Source organism: Artibeus jamaicensis, unplaced genomic scaffold (assembly GCF_021234435.1).
Source record: "Artibeus jamaicensis isolate MK-2021 breed Jamaican fruit bat unplaced genomic scaffold, CSHL_Jam_final scaffold_537, whole genome shotgun sequence".
Taxonomy (NCBI): domain Eukaryota; kingdom Metazoa; phylum Chordata; class Mammalia; order Chiroptera; family Phyllostomidae; genus Artibeus; species Artibeus jamaicensis.
Genome location: NW_026522047.1, coordinates 35,394,721 through 35,417,602, shown reverse-complemented (window position 1 = coordinate 35,417,602; position 22,882 = coordinate 35,394,721). Strand labels below are relative to the sequence as shown.

General features: G+C 36.9%; 1 protein-coding gene across 2 annotated transcripts in view; it reads left to right on the top strand.

The window, feature by feature from the left end:
• GLRA3 (glycine receptor alpha 3) overlaps positions 1-22,882 on the top strand; it is a 137,817-nt gene that overhangs the window by 42,886 nt on the left and 72,049 nt on the right. For both annotated transcript variants that reach the window (XM_037144049.2, XM_037144050.2), the window contains exon 4: positions 18,123-18,346. In XM_037144049.2, the coding sequence (XP_036999944.2) occupies positions 18,123-18,346 (224 nt within the window). The remainder of the gene's footprint in view (positions 1-18,122; positions 18,347-22,882) is intronic.

The following is a 22,882-nucleotide window of genomic DNA, read 5'->3' as shown; positions in this document are numbered from 1 at the left end:
TGCACATCCCAGAAGCAGCTACCGAAAAGGCTGAAGATTTTGATTCTAAATATATTTCACTCTTTATTATATTTAAATTTGCTCTAAAGATAATTGCTATTCCTCACCCATGAACTATAAAATTAAATACGATTAATCAAAACTTGACAGCAGATACTAAGAGAAATGAATATGTTCTGCATTTCTTTTTTGCTTTAGTTTTCTCTAAGGCAATGTTTCACAATCATTTTTTTCTCATTATGTCTCCCTAAGGAGTCTCTTTAGACATGTTTTTAAAAATATATATTTTATTTATGCTATTATAGTTGTCCCACTGCTTGGATGTAAATATCTTTTTCCCTAATTGCTCTCCCCAGGACATTTTTAAAAAGATTTTATTTATTTATTTTTAGACAGAGGGGAAGGGAGGGAGAAAGGGAGGGTAGCATCAGTGCGTGGTTGCCTCTCACGTGCCCCCTACTGGGGACCTGGCCCGCAACCTGGGCATGTGCCCTGACTGGGAATTGAACTGGTGACCCTTTGGTTTGCAAGCTGGCACTTGATCCACTGAGTCACACCAGCCAGGTCCCCTCCCCATGAAATTTCAATACTTCCTATATAGTGCATATCTGTTTATAAACTCTGAATATCTGAATTATACATAAAAAGAGTAAGATTTTTTTCACCCATCAAGAACTAATTTTTGCTCTCTTGGGAACAATATTATCCTCCCTGAGAAGATATCTCTGAAGTACATATTTATAGGGCTACTCCTGAGTACACTCGCCCAAGGCTAATATTTCTGTCCTCACTGCCTGGTAGCATATGGGACAACAGGAGAAAATGGGGCAGAAGCACTGCACATTCTTGGAGGAAAGGCACATATTTTTATGCCCTCTAGCTAGCTGCAAAACTATTAAGTGTGTACTGGAAACTAAACTATACTCCCTCTTTATTAATATGCAAGTATCTTCTTTTTATAAGATGTTATTTTTCAAACTTTATTTGAGTGCCCCCTCCATACACACCCACCTATACCGACTACAGATACATTCGTATTTGTTTCAAATCTATTTTCCATGTTTGACACAGGGTCAGATTTATTTCCTATTCTCTCCTGTGATGATATTAATGTTTTCATTTTACTCATATAACTATCACTGGATCATACCTGTTCACTAGTTGATAAACTTGTTCTCCAAATATTCCCCATGGAGTTCATTCCTTAAGCCTGGTCCAGTGGCAACAAACTGATGTGAAATATACATAATACATATGACATTACTATCATGGCTTAGCCAGAGGAATGTTCTAAGAGGTAAATTTTACTCAAAATTAGATCAACAGATGATAGATATATAGATAAGTAATAGATAAGCTTCTTTTTTCCTTGTTAAGGTTGTAAAATTGTAATCTTTAGCAAGAAGAAACTGTGCCTTATATAGATTCCTGAGGGGAAAATTCTTCATGAAACACTTTTAAGAACTGGAAACACTTTTAAGAACATGAAACACTTTTAAGAACTGAAAACTTCACCAAGAACTTGAAGATCAACCTGTCTATTAGTGAAGCTTCCAGCAGAGAGGTGCCCAGGGCCCAGATACCAGGCCTCTGCCCCCTCCCAGTCTGACCCCCATAAATCCAGATGTGGCTTGGAGGTAATATTTTCAAAAACCTGATGCCGGTTACAGATGTCTGGAGTTTTTCAAACCCTTCCAGTTTTATCATTCTAATACTTCAAGTTTTACTCTTTCCCAGACAAGACCCTAACCTTCACATACATTACCCTGCAAGAGAGTGAATATAATGTGCTTTCTAGTGTAGTGACCCAGAGGTACATCCTTTGAGTTTAACTTTTAACCCTACAAAACCCACCCATGAAGCTACAGGAGATAAGGTACTCTGAGAAAAATCATGGCAAATCCCTAGCTTTCCAGCCATGCCTTAACCTAAGAATTTAAATTTCTGAGCTGGATATATACATATTTTTTAACTCCCAGTAGAGATAAAAGCAAGCAACCCACTCCTCTATGCCTATGGCATTATATTTCACCGTGGCTTTTTAGCACTTGGTCTGAAAAATCATATACTTCATTTTACATGGTCATGGGTAAAATGCCAGTGGATGGCACCACAGTTGCCTCGCACTCCTAGTGCCCTCTCCTTCGGGGACTGAAATACCCATGATCTTCACAGGCCCATTGAACAGTCCATGGCTCTCATTCCCGTGGCTTACCGCTGGTGACAGACCGCTACAGCTGGTGTTCAGTGGCTCTAATCGAAACTACCTCACAAAAAGCAACCTACTACTGGGAATCAGATGTTTACAAAATTACTAGAAGAAGGAAAGTTGTACTACAGATTTGGCTTGTCAGCAAGGCTGCTGCCCCTGCCTGAGGCTGGAAGATGAGAAATCGGGAGGCTGCAGGAACACACTGCAATCCAGGAACCAGGAAACCCTCATGGCAGCTGAACCAGCATGAACTACGGGACGCGCGCCATTTACTAAATATATTTAGTCCTTCAACAACATGAAACTGGTCACAGAAAATGGGGCCTTCACTGACAGTGCCGAGGAGAATCTCAGGGCTACCATGACCTCAGGAACTGCAGACAGTGGCAAAGCCAGGAAGGGCGCCCGTATGATGAAACGAATCACACCAAGATTGTTAGCTTTCAGTGGAATAATCCAGACACAGAAAGACGAACATTGCATGAGCTCACTTTTGTGTAGAATCTAAAAGAAAAGTATAAGTTGAACTCATGAAAGCAGAGAGTAGAATGATGGTTACCAGGGGTAGGCAGGTGGGGAAAATGGGGAGATTCTGGTCAAAGGGTACAGAATGGCAGTTGTGTGGGAGGAGTAAGTCTAGAGATCTAAGGTACAGGCATGATGACATTAGCAAATAATTCTGGAGCCAACACTGGAAATAGGCGAAGACAGTAGATTTTAGGTGCTCTCATTACAACAAAAGGTAACTATGTGAGAAGATGTGTTAATTAGTTTGACTGCATAGAAGATCATGTTGTAGACCTTAAATATATACACTTTTTACTTAAAACATATGATATATACATAATCTTCTAGTAATTGGAATTTGTGTCCTTCTGGAAAGGGTGATGAGATGCCAGGAGTCAGTTTTTAAAATCTGTCATTTGCTGTGATTGTGGAGACATTACAACTTGCAACTTACATTGCAAGTCTCCACTTCCGTCTACATTCCTTTTGTTTCCCAAACAGAGAGGGAAAAGCAAACATGTCAAACAAAATAGAGAGATATTTTACATTTTTAAATTCATTCTGCATGAATTCAGTAGTATCTTGCCTTACAAAAACCTAGTGGTTGTTAGATTCAGGATGCAGTACATGTCTGTACTCCTCTGTCCCCACCGGGCCTTATGTTTCTCATTAGGGCTAAATCGTTTGCCTTTGACAGTTTTTATTACTACAATTATTGTGAGATATGTTCTTAATTCATAAAACTTCATTCATTCTGACCAATTCGATACCCAAAGTGAGCGTTAGTGCTCTTACTCGTCAAATCACGTCTCAAAATAACTCACATTAAAAACACTGATCGATACATTCTCTTGGTCCTGAATGACTTAGGCACACCCCTGGTGATTAATATACAGGCAAATGTTGAGCCATTGATTCAATTTTGGCTTGTCAGTTTCCTAATGAAGAACATTTCTTAAACTTTAAAAATATTTTCTTCCTGTGAAAAACACAACCGTTGAGTTATATTATGTTTTGTCATGTGTGTTGGTTTTTTTGAAAACCTTACTCCTGTAAAAACCATGCTGGGAAATTTCTAGCTAATGCCAATTATGGTGTGTGCTATGAAAAGAAAATTTCTATTTATTTGGGTTCAAAGCTGAGTATAACTCAGAGATGAACAAGTAATACCTTACTTTATGTAGTTTTAGACCTGTTCTTCCTAAAGTCTGCACCATAAGAAGGTATCATTCTGGTAGTTTTATAGTAATACTTTGTTGATTCAAAGTATGTAATACCATGTTGTATTGCCTTCCCTAAGTTTTTTCTACATAGCCCATAATAATGAACTATTTGTGATTTTTAGGGTATAAAGGGACCAAGAAGAGTCTTTTTAAAAAATACTTTATGTAATGCTTTTCCTTGTGAGAAAAGTGTCTAGTCAGAAGAAAGAAGTCAAACTACTTTTTTTTACAGAGTATGTCTGACTAATTTATACATTTTCTTTAATAATATTTACAATTATTTTACCACTAAGAAAATACTATGACTTAAAGAAGTATGTAGTATCTCTAGGAAATGTGCGTATTATGTAGAACAATGCAGACCAGCCTTCCCCATGCACGAGGCCCTGGCCTTTTTGGTCTTTTTCATCACGACTTTCAATCCACTGCCCTGATGCCAGATCTTCTGCAAAGGTCCCTGTCGTAGGTCCTTCCATACATCTTTGCACAGTCTTTGAAATGTGGCTTTTGGGCTCCTCTCATCAAAAGGTGGAATTGCTTTTATTTCCCCTGTCTTTGAACCTGGGCATGTCAAATAAAGGCTAATTGTACTTATAAATTACAATTGATCATATGGGCATTGGATATTTGGGGAATTGGGCAGCCAGCTTCCCCAGAGTCATAATATAATGGGCTTTCTCTTATGCTTCAGGTTAGGGTGACCATGTAATCTATTTTCCAAATAAAAAAAATTTGTGCATAAAACAATTAAGTTTTATTTTAAAAAATTCTTACTTTTGACTGACTAATTAGTTTGATTATACTATGAATGCACAAAATGTTTATGTTTAACCTGTTTGCACTAATACAATAAATTTCTTTATAAAGCAATAAAAATAATATATACTGATATGAATGCGTTCAAGCAGAAAACCCCAACTTTTTAATGTGAATTATGTAATCATTAAAAACAAACAGAAGCAGAATAATTGTCTTGGCAAATAGTCATATTTCTTAAATAGTGCCTTAGCCAGACATGTTTCTAATACTGCACCACTGACATTTTTCTAGAGAATGCATTTTTTCTTACGTGGTGTTATTCCTTTTAGTTTTAAAACTTTTTTCAAAATTATAGGAAATCTTCAAAGTTGAATTTTATGATTACTAAATTAGAAAGTGTTGACATCATGAACTTAGTCATAATATACCAAAATATTTCTCATTGATAAAATATTCATTCTGTAGTACTTAGTAAACTGAGAGAAGTTTTTGCTAAATGAAAGATAACCTCAATCATAATTTTTAAAATTGAAATGTGTAAATATTTCAGCCCAAATATATTCAAAGGAAGTACATTTATTTAATGCCTTAATTTGAAAAATATTTTACAAAAACAACTTATTAAATATATTATCTGTGTTTATAATTTACTAAATTATTTCTTGAATTTAGACATTGTAAAATCATAGGCATGCTCAATATTATCCCATTTCAATATGAAAATAAATTTTTTTCACATAAAATAGAGTAAAATAAATAGGTATATACATCTTATAAAATATATGTTGGATCTATAGGCTGAAAACTATAAAATGCTGATGGAATAAATCAAAGAGAGAACAGAGAGTCACATTATTTATGAGTTGGATAATTCAACATGGTTTAGATGTCAGTTTTTTTTCAAATTAATCTATAGTTTTAATGAAATCTCAATAATAACATTAGCAAGAATATTTCAGATGTAGATAAGCCAACTCTCTAATTCATAAAAAAAGGAAAATATATTTAAATTATCAAAATAATTATAAAAAGAAGGAACCAATTTAGAGGACTTGCATCAATCAATATTAAAACTTCATAGGAACTGAATAAGGAAATATAGTCTTCTCAAAAACAGTATGAAACAATGTCATTCATACAAAAGAAAAAGTTATCCTAAACATCTGCTTGTAGCTTATCAAAAATTAACTCATGCTAAACATGAAACTTAAAATTATAAAATTTTTACAAGAATAAAGCATGAACAAAAATTGTAGTGGTCTTGAGTTAGGCAAAGAATTCTTGGACATAACATAATAAACACAGTTTATAATTGATAAAGTAAACTTTATCATAATTAAAAACTTTTGCTCTCTGAAAGATGTTGCTAAGAGGAGGAAAAAGACAAACTACATGCCATGGCAAAAAGTTCACAATTCTCATATCTAGCAAGGGATGTGTATCTAGAATACGGAAAGAACTCTAAAAATTTAACAGTGAAAGAAAGTTTTAATGGGCAAAGTGATTCAAGCAGACACTTCACTAAAATATATATATAAATTGCATTTGTTTGAACTGTACACGTAAACTCTCTGTGAATTAAAAGGCAAATTAAAACAGCATTAACACTATAATGGCTTAAAAGTACCACCATGTTATTCTACCAGGAATTTGGGTAGGGATAGCTAGATGATTTGTGTACTTCCTTTATTGAAAGAAGTCATTATTCATAGTTTTTTATACTCATAGCTCTGTTCAGTGGGAGGATTGGCTTGTTTGGAGGGTTCAGAATGGGTCATTGTTGGTCTTGTGTTTTAGTGGAGATGGCTGGATAACTGGGCTCAGCTAGGAGTTTGGAGCAGACCTGCATGTGGCTCCTTCAGAGTGGCTTATCATGGTCCCAGTTTGCCTCCGAGTGTTTTTGGTCATCTTTAATCTGACACAGTCTTTCCTCTAGTGACACATTATTCACATTCTTCTACCATGCAAAATACCGTGTCCCTTTTTAGAGATCTCAGCTTCCATGTTTCATTATTGTCTTAAAAGCCCAGGCTCTCGCTGTCAGGACTAAGTGTAAATCAGGCTCCCAAAGGGCAGAGCTTGAGTATGTTCTTCTTGATCATAAGATCTGTGGATTCAAGAGGCAAGTTATCTACCCCACCCACCCAGTCAACCGGCAAGTAATAGATGCAATAGATACTCCCCTTTAAAAAGAGGGTGGGGTGAGATGGCATTATAGTCACAGCAATTTGAAAGTAGGGTCAAGCAAAACCCTCCAATCCCATGACTAGGGCCCAGTCCTCCTCCCTGCAAATGATTCTTCCCAGATCTTGACTTCACCATTTGGGCTCCTGGTTCTGTGTTCTGGGTCATCCTTACTTTTCTGTAAAACATGGACCCTGCTTGCTGCTCATTTGCCTTTTATTCCACTTTCTGTCATCAGAAATTGGAGAACCTTACAGGCCGTTGGTAAGGTTGTACTGTCCTTGTCTGTTTTAATAGAAGCTGATAGTGCTTCTACTATTTTAATTCCCTTAACATTTTTGTGGGTTTCTTATGTGTGTTACCACTTTTTGTGGGTTTCCTGTGTAGGTGGCCATTTTTAGGGTTTCTCCACCTTGAATTAGAAGTCAAGATTCTGTGGGAAAACACTTTTTTAGAAAAAAAATTTTGGTAATTAGGCCATTACAATTGTTCTATTTCCCCCCTTCATTCCCCTCCATCCTGCACAACCCCTCCCCCACCATTTCCCCCCTTTAGTTTATGACGTGTCTCAAGTTCTTTAGATTCTATATTTCCCATACTGTTCTTGCTCTCCCCCCATCTATTTTCTACCTACCATCTACGCTACTTATTTTCTGTACCTTCTCCCCCCTTCTCCTCCTCCCACTCCCCTGTTGCCAACCCTCCATGTGATCTTCATTTCTATGGTTCTGCTCCTGATCTAGCTGTCCTCTTAGTTTGCTTTTGTTTTAGGCGTGGTTCTTAATAACTGTGAGTTTGCTGTCCTTTCACTGTTCATCTTTTTTATCTTCTTTTTCTTAGGTAAGTCCCTTTAACATTTCATATAATAAGGGCTTGGTGATGATGAACTTCTTGAATTTGATCTTACCTGAGAAGCACTTTATCTGTCCTTCCATTCTAAGTGAAAGTTTTGCTGGATAGAGTAATCTTGGTTGTAGGTCTTTGGATTTCATGACTTGGAATACTTCTTTCCAGCCCCTTCTTGCCTGTAAGTTCTCTTTTGAGAAATCAGCTGACAGTCTGATGGGAACTCCTTTGTAGGTGACTGTCCCCTTAGCTCTTGCTGCTTCTAGGATTCTCTCCTTCATTTTCATCTTGGCTAATGTAATTATGATGTGCCTTGGTGTGTTTCTTCTTGGGTCCAACTTCTTTGGGACTCTCTGAGCTTTCTGGATTTCCTGGAAGTCTATTTCCTCTGCCAGATTGGGGAAATTCTCCTTTATTATTTGTTCAAATAAGTTTTCCACTGGTGGCTGTTCCTTTCCCCCTTCTGATGCCTCTATAATTTGGATGTTGGAGTGTTTAAAGATATCCTGGAGATTCCTAAGTCTGTCCTCATTTTTTTGAATTCTTGTTTCTTCATATTTTCCTGCTTGGCCATTATTTTCTTCCTTCTGGTTTACTCCCTTGATTTGAGTCCCAGTTTCCTCTTCATCACTATTGGTTTCCTGTGCAATTCCCTTCATTTCAGTTAGTTTAGCCTTCATATGTTCCTCTAATTTGTGACTATAGTCAACCAGTTCTGTGAGCATCCTGATCACCAGTGTTTTGAACTGTGCATCTGAAAGTTTTGCTATTTCTTCGTCACTTAGATTTATGGGCTCTGGGGCTTTGAGATCTTCTTGAGCCATTTTTTGTCTGTTCGTGCCTGTTAATTATGAGGAGCGGAGCCTTAAATGTTCACCAGGGTAGGGCTGCTGAGGTCACTGAGTTGTGACCCTGTGTGTGGGGGCGGGGTCAGAGAGGAGAAATGGCGGCCCCCTCTGCTGCCTCTTGCCGCTGGGGCCCGCTTGGTCTCACCTCCCACTCCTTCGTTGGTCTAATGGTTAGGCTGAAGAATTTGTTGTTATCAGACTTCTGAAAAGTTCAATTTTCTGTGTTCTGACTGTGTTTTCTGTTGCTAATATTTTATTGTCTCTAAACTTGGTTGTGGGAGAAAGCATGGCGTATCCACCTATGCCTCCATCTTGGTGGAAGTCCCAGAAAACACTCTTAAAATGCATAGAAACTTTTGCTCTGGTTGAGAAAACTTGTGTGGTAACTTTTTAATCTTCTGAAGTATAAACAGGGGTTTCATAGCCGCACCCCTGAAATTTTTACTCTGAGTCCATAAAATTAGCAAAGGGACATTTTCAAAATTTTGCTGGAAATCCCTTTACCCACATACAACATTTCATTAGTTGCATTTTCTATTTCCCATGTTATGATGACAGTGTTGCCAAATGTTTTGCCACTACAAAACAATGGTGAATTTTTCCATCCTCCAGTACCAATTTCCTCCTCATCCTTTCTGCTCTCACAGAAGTCTTCAAAACCCTTCAGGCTTCTCCAGCTGCCTGGTCCCCAAATCAGCTGCACATGTGTTAGTTTTTTTTCTTACTGCATTACCTGCTTCCAGTTACCTAATTTCATCTCAGTTATTGCTGCATAACAAACTACCCCCAAAATGAGTGTCTTATGAAAGCAAACATTTTAGTACATTTCCTAATTTTGTAGGTCAAGGATGTGGGCAGGTCTCCTGGCTCTTTGTTCGTGGTTTCAGCAGAAGTCACTCAGTGGAATTCAGCTGGCTGGTGGGCATAGTACCTGGGAGAAAATAATCTGCCAACTTAAAAGAGACCTGACTTTGAGATCATTTATTGTAAGCAGTATATTGTGTATCATGCAGAGAGAGCTCAAGGCCTGGATGAAAATTAGGGAGATCTCATTTTTTTGTTCCTGTTCTGTAAAATGAGATTGGTAAAGATGCTTTGTTTATTCCATGTGTTCTCATCCGTTACCATAATTTTCCTGTGATGGATGTATGCAAATATAAATAGAAAATTTTACTGAGAAAATAATATATCAATAGATTCAGAAATGGGCCAGGACAATCTAAAGTATAATGAAGAATAAAGTAATCATACTTAAGTATTTCTAAAAGTATTAGCATCTGCATTGTGCTACCCACTGCAGGATTTATATTTCATAAAATTTATAAATTCAAATAGAAGAGCATACCCACAGGTTGCCAAATGTTTTATGAAAAGTAAAAAACACATAAAAATTTGGCAACTTATATTTTGCTCTGATGATAGCCTTCACCCAAATACTTTTAAACATGGAAGCATAATCCCAAATATCTGTAAATATAGAAATATTAAAACTTGTGGTGTTGTCTACCTAAGAAGCAAATTATCTAGTGGTTGATTACAGTTTCTTTTCAATTCTGACTTTGGTGTGTTGCATATGTACTATTCAGGTAATTTACTTAAATAAATGTAAATTGTCGATTTTTAAAGTGGTTATTTCACTTGATATAGAAGAAGCAAATATTTCACCTATTACTCTAAAAAATTATCCTAAATGAGGCTCCAATATGCTATAATTGTTTCTAAAAGAAGTTAATTCCTTTCCAGCATTGAAGTGCAGTTAGTAGCTTCCACGTGGCTTCTTGGCCAATCTCCAGATCAACAAATGACTAATTAAAAATTATCTGGATTGCTCAGAAGGAAAATTCATTCTGAATACAATTTAATTTCATCTTCAACATATAATATTTAACTCACTAAGACTTTTCCAAATGGAATTTATTTCTTTTAATATTCAACCTCTACCATTTCATAGTAAGTAATATCCAGTATAAGCTTCCATGAATCAAAAGATTGCCCAACAGCCCTAGCTGGTGTAGCTCAGTGGATTGAGTGTGGGCTAAGGGATCACAGTTCGATTCCCAGTCAGGGCACATGCCTGGGTTTCAGGCTAGTTCCCAGCAAGGGGTTCATGAGAGGCAAACATATGTTGATATTTCTCTCCCTCACCTTTTTCCTTCCCCTATAAAGATAAATAAATAAAATCTTTTAAAAAAGATTAAAACTTAAAAAAAGATTGCCAAACAGCTAAAAGGGGTATCTTAGAAAAACCGAGGGAAATTCAAATATCAAATAAAATGTAAAACTGTGATGACAAACCTCAGCGTTGAGAATATTTGAAAATACTAAAAATGTCTATTGGAATAATTTCTTTACACAAACAGTTTTTCTACTGAGGACTAATGTAAAAACAAATGAAACAAAAATTCTTTATGGATGACATCTATTCCTTTGTCTTTATTTATAAAACCATATCTTTTTCTCAGATCCAAGCTTCTGAGTATCAATAATTCATTAAAATTGTGAAGAGAAGCATAAAGATTACCATAAAATAATGGGTGCAGGTGTACAATTAAAAATATATAGGCATATAACTAAAAATTTCAACTGGAAACGCTTTTAAGGTAAGAAACCTAGCTTGCATAATTTACTTACTTTGGCAATATTTGCTGTTTATAGGCACAGAATAATCTTTCTTTGTTAGTCAGTTCTGTAGCACTGGTCCCAAATTACATGTGGTAGTAAAATAGGACCTGCTTGGTGGAAGCAGCTAGATATGCTCTGACAGTGTCAGATTTTGCTATCATAAAAAACACCTGTAACGTGAGAGGAAGCTGTTAAGCCCAGGTGTATCCCTGAAAACTTGCAAGCAGGGCAAATTTTAATCAGCATTTTTTCAATTCTAGATTATGTTTAAGGCATGTAGCTTCATGCCTGAAAGTAGTAATCATTCAGTTAACAATAGTTATTAATTTTATCTTTCATGTTGATTGTGGATTGTGATTTTACATATTATATAAATGGCATTCACTTCCAAAAATATTTGTCTTTAAAATACCAGCTTGTGTTTATAATTCTCACAATGAGACTTTTCAAATTTTGTAAATTAATTAGATGATCTCTATGTCTTTAAATACAATTTAAAAACATATGTAAAATAAACCTTGGAAATTTAATGCTAAGTATAAGAAGCCAGATACAAAAAGCCACATATTGTATGATTTGATTAATATAAAGTATTCAGAGCAGACAAATATAGAGAGGTAGGAAGCAGATTAGAGATGACCAGGGCTGGAGGGAAGGGGGCGCGGGGAGTGGTAATCCAATAAGCATGGGGTTTCCTTTCGAGGTGATGAAATGAGCTGGATACTAAATAGGGGTGATGGTCACACACTATTGTGAAGGTTCTACATATCACTAATGGTAAGTGTTATATGTATATATTTGACCAAACTTAAAAAAAAACACATATGATAAAATGTAAAACAGTTTACATCAGACATTCCAGCAAACACACTAGTTGGAAGATCTTCAGAAAATTATTTTTCGGTACTATTATTCATCCGGTAAAGTGTGAGGTGTCTCTCAGCTATTCTTGGAAAAGTTTCCTTCCTATTAGTGGGTTCTTAGAATTTCCTGTTTGATTTGAGGAAGTATTGAAAATCGCATGTTCCAAAGACTAAAAGAATAGTTAATTTCCCAAAAGACTTTTTATCTTTTTATAATCTAAGTCATGTATTCCAGAGTGTTATTTAATGGAAGTTCCCCAAATAAGTAATAATAACAAGGATCATTGCCCACATGCAATTAAATGTTCACATTGCAAATTAATAAGTGCTAAGTGTAAATGGGTGTACTCATTTTTTTAATATTTTATTTATTTATCTTTAGAGGGGAAGGGAAGGAAAGAGGGAGAGAAACATCAATGTATGGTCCCCTTTCGTGGGCCCCCTGCTGGGAACTGGCCTGCAGGGAACCGGTCTGTAACCCAGGCATGTGCCCTGACTGGGAATTGAACCGCGATTGTTTGGTTCGCAGGCCTGCGCTCAATCCACTGAGCTACACCAGCCAGGGCTGGGTGTACTCATTTTAACACGCAAATTCAAATAAGTGGGCACAATTTTTGTTGAATGGAAGTGTTGATATAACTTTTCAGTCATCAATGGAAGTAGTGGTAACAGAATTTCCAAGTCTGTGTTGCCTAACCCAGAAGAAACATATAAACTTTCTCTGCCTACTTGTTAAAATATAGAAGTTTAGGAACTTACTTGGACAGAAATATGAGGAAGGAAATTGTGTCCTCTCCCACCTCCCATCTACAGGCTTGTTGGCACATCTTGCTGTGCAGGCGAGAGAGCATGTTCTACTGGGCTGCCAAGCACGGTGTGTGAGAAGGCCGAAGATTGGACATATGATTGGACTGGAGTGCTGTGTGTGGGGGGTAAGGAGGACCACAGAGTTGAGGCACACTTCTCAGTGCGTTGTGCATAGAGCACATGCCACCAATGGGACTTCGCTGATGTTGACCTTGATCTATGATCCCTTGGCTGAGGTGGTATCTTTTATGTATCTCCTCTGTAAAGCTTCTCTCTTTCCTTTTTTCATGCTGTCCTCTTTGGAAGGAATTCACTATTTATAAACCACACTTAAGGGTAGGGAGTCCCATTCCCTCTGTTTGCAAGAGGAACTAGGTAGGAATGCAAGAAGTGAGTGCTGGAGGCTGGAGGCTGCCTCCAGGTGAGTGGTGTGTGGTGGAGGACTGCTATGAGCACATTAACTCCTTACTTTACAACCAAAGAGCATAACTTACTATTTTTCAAAGAAAAGAAGTACTTACTGGAAGTTCTGGCTCTGCTCAGGTCTTCATTTCAAAATCCAGGCATGGCCAAACTGAATAAACTATATTATTTGGAACACTCTTTACTGACTTCTGGGATAATAGTCCAGTAACTAAGTTTTCCTCTGCAGAAATTGTTACCCTGGAGAGTCTGACGGGGCTTGAACTGCACGGGTCCACTTAGGGTTTTATTTTTCAACAGATTTGGCCTTTCCATCCTGGCTTCTCATGGTGGATTCAACCAACTCGGGATCAAAAACAGTATTTATCCATTTCTGACCACTGTTTCCAAACTGGATTCCCAACCACAGATGGAAGATACTATTTTTGATATGTGGTTGGTTGACTCTTTGGATGCAACAGCTGTGTAGATTTCATTGTTTTCACCACTGCTTTAATCTTCAATCTTGCTATTGTTTATTGTGCTCCTGCCCCAAATTCATACGTTGAAATCCTACCTTTCCCAAAGGTCATGGTATTAGTAGGTGAAACCTTTGGAATGTCCTTCAGTCATGAGGGTTAGGACCCTCATGAATGGGATTAGTGTTCTTTTAAAGATATCCCATAGAATCCCCATCACCTTCTGCCATGAGACAGTATAATCAGAAGTCTGCCGCCCAGGAGCGGACCTTCACCCCCTTATTGGCCCCCTAATCTCAGATTTCCAGCCTCCAGAACAGTAAGTAATAAATGTTTGTTGTCTATAAGGCACTTGGTCTATGGTATTTTGTCACAGCGGCCTGAAAGGACTAAAATAAATCTTACATTTAAACAGAGGTTACTGAATGTGACACACAGAGTGTTACTGGTATTTCATTGACTCGACACACTTCAATTCTGACCAATCCTGACAAATTACATGCATTTTAACAACTAATATTTCCTTTAAATACTGTTATAAGAAAAAACTCTATAATTCTAAAAACAGGGATGAACTTTGCTTATATTTCATTTTCTACAATTTTTAAGAGTCTGTTATACTTCTTGAGGATTCATATCTTTATATTCCCAGAATTGGTACATCACTAGATTTTCTTTTAAAAAGTCTTCATAATTTTAAAAAGGATTCTGCCCTTTTCTAGAGAATAATTAAACTCATGGATAATGAAGAAGCTAATGGGAGATTGGAAATCACTTTTGTGAGCTTCTAAATTGTTCTTGTAAAATGCCTTTTTTTCCCCTGCTGGTTTAGTAACTAAGAACTGAGAGGCACTTGCCCAGGGGGCCATTATTTGGGAATCAGCAGCCTCAGAAGACCACGCTCCCCATGGTGGGTTCAGAGAGCAGATGGTGCGGGCAGCACAGGGAATATTACGGTGAAGACATTGGGACCAGTTGTTCCCCCACTGCCTATTAGTGTTCCGCACTCTGGGGCGCATGGGGCCCTGTGTTGTGCAGTACTTCGGAATTAGAGAATCTTAGAAAATGAAACCATCCAAAGAACATACACGCAGTGCCCACAGGCACAGACAGCAGGGTGGGGGATGGTTGGTGGGGGCAGGAGCTGGGTGGAGGTGGGCAAGGTGGGGGGAAATGGGGCCAGCTCTAACAGTGTTGACAATAGAAATTAAGTAGAAAAATTTAAACCAGCTAAATGATTGTCAGGGAGTTCACACTTTACCCTTATTTCTTTGAGGAAAAAAGTTGTTTTCTGATCATTCTGAAGTTAGCCAGTACCTTCAGAGAGGAAGAATGTTGAATCATTTTTCTGTTTGGCTAGGATACCAGGGATGGTTTCCTTAAAGGTTCCACCTTCTAGAGGGACTATCAAAAATATTCTGTTCTACAAATTCAAAAAATGAGAATGATAATGTGCCCAAATACATTCAAAAAGAAAATATATCAGTTTCCTATTGTTACTGTGGCAAACTGCCACAAATACAGTGGCTTAAAAATGATAGGAATGTGTTAGCTTACGATTCCAGAGGTCATTAATATCCTTGTCCTAAAATTTTATGATTTCATACAAGCATCAATTTGACTGCATTTCAAGGTTTATGAATAAATTCAATATATGTCTAGATTTTAGAAATGTGAACTATAAACATTGATTTCACTCTCAATATTATCTCATATTTATTACTGTCTTTTTTCCTTACATATATAAACTGTCCATTTAAAATACTTTTGCATATGTTGCATACGTACTGATCAGTCTTTGTTTTGTGAAGCTGTTTCCTCTTCAGTCCATGATCTTCTATTATATGCAAGTTATTTCAAATCAAGGTGCAAGGACTTCTTTCTGGGTGGTATTATCTTACTACGTCATTTTATTTACCCTTTACACATTTTCAAAAATGATCTGGATTCAAAAATAATATAATTGGTTGCAGGGTATAGATGGGATGCACTGGTTATGAGAAATCAGCTTTAAAAATTATGTTTGAAATGCTAAATTTGGTGCGTGATAGGGAAGCTTCTCGGCATAATGTTCATTTGCAAGCAGGTCAAAACCCAAACTGTGAGGAGTGTCAAAACCGAAGTTTCTGGGTTTCCAGGAGATGGTTATTTTTAAATTTTGCTTTGGACTTTGGGCCTAAATCAAACACTTAAATGTGGTAGGAAACAGAGGTATTTTTGGTTATTGACAGAAAGAGCACGATGGATGTCGGTTAACACTTGGCCTTGGTCAACAGGCGACAGCTGATTTTTTTTTCTTTATGTGATTTAGAAACAGAAGCTGAAGGGCACTTGATGTCTTTTTTAGCTCACTTTTTGAGCAAAGAATGTTCTTAGAGGTCTGAGATTGTATTTGTAAAGTTTATCACTAAGTCAAGAAAGCAAGGATAAAAGATTCAGCCAGGTTTTATTACACATACTGAAGCTTAAAAGCACTTTTTTAAAAAAGTACTTTTGTTTAAGCCTCACAGTGGGGAACACCTACAGAGTATTCTCAATTAACAAATTAGTTACAGCATGAAAAAATCTTCAATTTTTATCTATATCTTTAGAATCAGTCCAAAAGGAAATTCTTTACTACTCAGTTATTTTTTTTTTATGGTGGGTATCCCTCTAATTTGTCTTGCTTTAGCTGTCGCTTATAAGTAAGGCAGAGAGAAACTGACTGTAGTCCAATCACCGATTCTCTTGGTGGTAGTTAGGACTCAGGTACAGACGGTGGAATGGTGAGGGACGTAGGAACTGTACGCCAGGGAGGTGTGCTTCATGCTAGTTCGTAGTGCTCTGAACTCTAGGCTAAGCGAGTATGACCCGTCCTCCTCTGGTAGAAACACCTTCATATATTCGCATTCACAGCTTCTGCAGATTCCTACGGCCGGTGAGATTTCCACATTATCGTAAGCTTTCTGGTGAAGACGCTGAAGTGAACTCTGCTGCATGGGTACTTTTGAAACTGCATGGGGCACCTAGCAAGTGAAAGTACATCGGCTGGTGTGTAACCTCAGTTACAGTTAGGGGGCAGAGGACTCCGTGCACAAAAAATGACTAAGGGAACATACAGATTTGTTACGTTCACAAACATTCTGAATTAGACCTACCCGTAAGATAGGCCATTTACTGAGTATGATACTGTGAAAGTATTGTTTGTGATTGCTTGGTTACTGTATTCTGATAACTGATAATTTGGTATTCAAGGAATAAAAAACATAGATAAATATTGGTGTTCACTTCCTTTGAACATCTCCAGCCTATTTTCCATCCAAACGAAGCTTTAAAAAAATGTTCACATTACTCATGCTTGTAATGAAATCTACATGTTTATTTGCTCATTTCAAAATTCTAAGGGGCAATACTGTGTTTCTAGTTATAGGTAATACTTATATCCATATACTGTGTACAAATGCCACACACATACCAGGCTATTTATCTTGTCATTTTATACATTAGTCCAGACTCTGTGAACAAGAATTTGTCTGAGCCATTGACTCTTGCCCTTTTAACTCAACCATGAAAGGTCTGATTCAGAAATCTCACTAGCTAAATCTTCTTAAAGAATTACTGGTAATAATGCTCTTTTATTATTCCAAAATCACCTATTATTTTTCTAAGCCACCCATTTCGTAGAATTAATATGCTATATTAAACATGTATCTATATATGGTCATTTTAATAAGGTAGGCAGTTTTCAAGAAAATTTCACTAGAAACACTTCAAATGCTGCCAGATATCTACTAAAAATGGTTGTAGAAAATGAATGCAAAGCTGAAAATATTTTACTCCCAGTGTCTAAGAGCAATCCAATATTTTATTCTGACAAACCAGGAGAGTAAATTTGAACAGAATCACAAAATAGAAGCATGATAAAACTGTGCTCTTCTGCGGCCTTTGCTCTGGAGGCGCACAGACCACTAAAAACACGGGGAAAGCCTCGGGAATAAAATGGCTCTCGTCAGTGGTATGAGTGATGACTGTGTGGCAGGAAAGGCTCACGGGTTGTCAGGGACTTTTGTCACAATTCAGAGAGGCCTGCAAAATAGCACGTAAGATTCAAACCTTTTAATTTATTTAAACATTTATTTATTTATTTATTTTTAGAAAGAGAGGAAAGGAGGGAGAGAGAGGGGGAGTGAAACATCAATGTGTGGTTGCCTCTTGTGCACCCCCTACAGGGGACCTGGTCTGCAACCCAGGCATGTGTCCTGATCGGGAATTGAACCATTGAGGTTTGGGTTTGCAGGCCCATGCTCAGTCCACTGAGCTAGACCAGCCAGGGCAAGATTCAAAACTTTTTAAAGCATTAGGCTATCCCCCCTTTTCTTCTTTTATTGCAGGACTACAGGGTGAATATCTTTCTCCGTCAGAAATGGAACGACCCGCGCCTCGCGTACAGTGAGTACCCTGACGACTCTTTAGACCTGGACCCTTCCATGTTGGACTCCATTTGGAAACCTGACCTGTTCTTTGCCAATGAGAAGGGAGCCAACTTCCATGAAGTTACCACGGACAACAAGCTGTTAAGAATATTCAAGAATGGAAATGTTCTTTATTCAATACGGTGAGTCATGGAGTTAAATTCCTGATTTTAATGAAAAATAGTTTTTTGTTGCTGTTGTTAGTGTTTTGAAATTTTTGATTAACTGCTTTCATTGTTCCACTCAAATGCCTTTAATATACCAAATATGTCTAATCAGCAATAGCAGATCCAAGTTTTAGATCCAGAAACTGTATGAATAATTCTTGGAAATCCACTTTTTTAACAAGTGGCCCAGGTGGGTGGGTGGTTTAAAGGCAAATTGAATGGTGGCCAAATAATACATTGTGATTATATTTTATGTATGTATACTCACTCCTTTAAATATTTATAGGTGAAGAAATATTTAGATTTGCTTGTCTGGGGTTCATTTTCCATAAATTATTTTTCAGGCGTATGTATTTTTTTTAGATTTCCTAAGCTTCTTAGAGAAGATCTTGTTTATGTTAGAGTTATTTATTATAATTATAATGATGATGATGATTATTATAGTTATTTAACCCTAACACCAAACCACAGAAATAGCAACAACAAGAGAGATCCCCTAAATATTCATTAATAAGAACTAAGCAGAACACAATAATAATCTCATATCATGAAATATTCTGCATGAGATGGACCTAAGTTTATTCATAAGAGGCGGCCTCCAAAATAAATTCAAGTGCAAGGAAAATGGTTTATGTTTATTTTTACTTGAAACACTCCATATATGTAAGCGTATCTGTAAATGTAAAAACGCACATCTCTGTGAAGTTGTGCAAGAAGTTAAGAAATATGCCTGACCACCGGGAGAAAATGATCAACTGTGGAAACAACCAGTTGAATTTGGGTAGGAGTAAATGTGGACTTCAGATTTTACTATATGCGACTTCATATTATTTGGATTCTTCAGAAGGACTTAGGCACTTCTTAGGAATTCATTACATATATTTTATGATGGAAGCTCCAAACCTGAGGTCATGATCCTTGACCCCTCTTTGTTGTGGGTTCATGATGGATATCAGCGGGTCCATGACAGGGTGCAAACGGAGCAAGTTAAATTTTTTCCCTGAAGATTTGAAAATTAACTTTGTGAAAGCTATGGTTTATTTTAATTATAAGGTACTGTTTCATTTCAGACAGATTTTTGGCTATAAGACTATATCACCAGATAGCATGGGGTAATCATTTGGCAGTTATAATGTGAATATTTCCGTAGATAGAATTGAAATACAATGTGTGTGTGTGTCCTATAGGATTATAGATATTTAGTTGTTTTTATCAAGCCTTATTGGAATTAGAAAATGGTTCCATCCATTATGAATTGCTCACATTTCTTCTAATATTTGGAGGAAAGTTATGGAGTAATTCAAAATTGCATTTTTGTCTTTTCGGTATAAATTCAGATGAAACAGGATGATGTCTCTCAGCTCCTAATTTTGTTTGCTGTATCCTGGCTCACACAATCAAAGACTAAACTTGTTTTTTTATGAGTTGTTTTTGGAAATCTCACAGTACTTTGAAATCTTCCATTGGCAAACAGTTTCTTTGTTTAAAAAATTGTGCTAGAAAAAAACTCTCATTCAATTTACAAATGGAGCATCTGTGCTATTTTATGGGAGATCCTGCTTTCCTGCTTATTTAAAGAAGGAAGCAGAATGTCCTGGCAAACCTGACATATTAGCTTGTCCATTTATCTGTACTTTCTCCTTCTACCTACCAAAGCAAAGAAATAAACTTAATAAGGAATAAAATGTCATTAATGTTCAGGAGGGTGAAAGTAATGAAAAAGAAGAGGGTGACAGGTGAACGATGACAATGTTCTTGAGGAAGCTTGACAATGACTGCACTCGTGAAAACTGACTTAACAGAGGCAGCTGACACCAAAGCCAATGTGGGGGGACCGAAAAGGAAGATAATAATACCCTCACTTTTAGAAATTTGCGGCAACTAGGACTTCAGAAATTAGAGGCTAAAAAAGAGATCAAAGAATGAGAATTGATTTCTATTTTGTAGGAACAACAGTGAGCCTTCTATTCCTAATTTTTTCGCTTACATCCTTTAGACGAGGGGCTGCCTTTTTACCTTGTGAACGGGGCAGAAAGCAAGACAGAAAACCTCAGAGAGGTTGTGCCAAGAGCTTCAGGAGTAGGGACTCCAGGCACAGCTGGATCTGTAATAAGACATATATACCAAAAAAAAAAAGGGGGGGATTACATGAGGTATAGTTAATGGCCATACCCATGTTCTCCCTAAAATGCTGAAAGCCAGACATAACCTTCTACTGAGCAGTAGTCAGAAGAATACACCTCTGGAGAAACTAAATTGTCCAACAGAAAAAAATCTGCAGATATTGACATTTGGGGAATCACCAATGAACCCTCTGGGCAGTCATGTTATCATCCCAAAGATAAGACCATCACTCAATGAACCATTTGCTACTAATTGATCTCTGAAAAGATTTTAGTGTTTCATTCTTATATGTAAGAAGACATTTTAGGACATGCTATAATATTAACAATAATCAAAGAGAAGCAGAAGCCAAACAAACAAACAAACAAACAACCATGCAGAGGAAAAAAGAGAAGAAAATTAAAGAAGCAAAAAGAAAAGAATGATTCAAGAGAAAATCATGAGAAGAGATCATGAAAAAAAATCTTTGGGCAGATGAGATAACTGGATGCATGAAATAAGATACTTCTAGGAAAGGAAAATGGAGTCATTCAGACCATCATAGGAGCAAATAGTAAACCAAAGTGGGGGGAAATAGTAAAATATTTGAAGATAAAGTGAAGAGGACTTGTAAGAAGTAGAATCAAAATACAAAGAAGTAGAAAATAGGAGAGAAATGATATGGAAATCAGAACATCAATACACATCTAATATATGACTAGAAAGAAAAACAGAAAGAGAGTGAGCTTATTCTGTAAAACAAGAAATTGCTAGGTGAACTGCTGTGTTTAACTATTGAGAGGGCCTTTCCAGCTCTGAGAGAAGTTCATAACATTTGAAGTCATAGCAGGGAATAAAAACTGAAGTGATTGCAAAAGTGGGGCAATTATTTACAACAGAAAGAACAAAATGTTATGCACAAGCTGTAATTACAGCAACCCACTAAGCCTAGTCATAAACCATAGTTACATGTTCATAACATGTAAACAACAAATATTAATTTAACTGTGTGTTTATATAATTAACTTTTGAGTATAGTTGAGATTTCAGTATGCATAGAGTGTGGTATTAAGATAAATTCTATTTTTCTTGTAGGAAATTAATAGACAATATCACAAATTTAAAAAATCAAGCATTATATAATAGCAATTTAGCCCTATGAACATAAATTGTAGACAAATATCTAAGAGAAGGCTGCCCGTAAGGGGCTAGAACTGGGAGTTGGGTGGGGCAAAGGCTCAGTTGTTTTCTATGTGCTTTATGCAGCTGTTTAAACTTTTAAATGATATACATGAATTACATTTTCAAATGTGGGCTTTGGAGCCAGGCACATGTCTCCAGATTGTCAATTCTGATATTTTACTCTGCTTAGAAAGTTAGCCTATTACTTATTTAATGGGTGCCGATTGAGGACACAAGATTCCCAAGTCAGAGACAAAGGAGTTTCTCACTTACTGCCAGTAAGCAGCACAAGCATCGTTGTATTTGCCTTACTTCTCCCTTGTCCTCAAGTCTCACTGGAGCCATGGGACAGGTCCAGAGGAATATAACACACACTGTAGTTCTGTGTCACAGCTATGAAACACTGACTTTGGGGAATCCACTGCTTTTGTAGCAAAATACAAGCAAGACTTCTCTTTGTCCTTTGTCCTAATCTCTCCAAATTAGCAGCTGCATTAACAACCCTGAGAAATGACAAAGCAAAAAGAATAGTCATGGTCTTATGGACTTGGTACACCCAGCAAGAGATGCACCAAAAGGTAGAAAGGATCCGGGCGGGGTGTCTCCCATCCCAGGTCAAGCCTCTATAACTTACTAGTTATGTTTTGGGGCAAATCTCTACTTGTGAAAGGTTTGTCTTTCTTACATACATGATAATTCTTGAGCCTAAAATAATATTTGTAAAGCACCCAGTATAGTGCCAAGCATACAATAGGCACTGAAGTTGTTTATCTTTCTAAAAAGGAAACAAACAAAAAAACTAAACCAAAAACTAAAAACCAAAACAAAACAAAAAAAACCGTAAATTCTGATACTTTCCAGAATCTCAAAATTAGCCCTGTATGGACTCTCGCAGGGTTACTGACCTATCTAAGCCTCAGTTTTATTACTTATAAATCCGAATGGTAACATCCTCAGATCAACATAATGGAGGCCCATCATACAGTTAAATCTGCTCTAATGCTTACCTTACTCATAATGGTAATTTATAGCAATACCACCAACTTTATTGCTTATATTACAGAAGTATTATTGCATTAAACATCAAGTCACAAGAGGAAATTTTATATTAAAACTGCTACTATGCTCAGTGAGTTGTCATAATGCAATTTCAACTTTTATTTAAGCTAAATATAATCATTCTTTCCTTGAAATTCAGTTATGTAACTTTTAAACCATGAAAGGTTA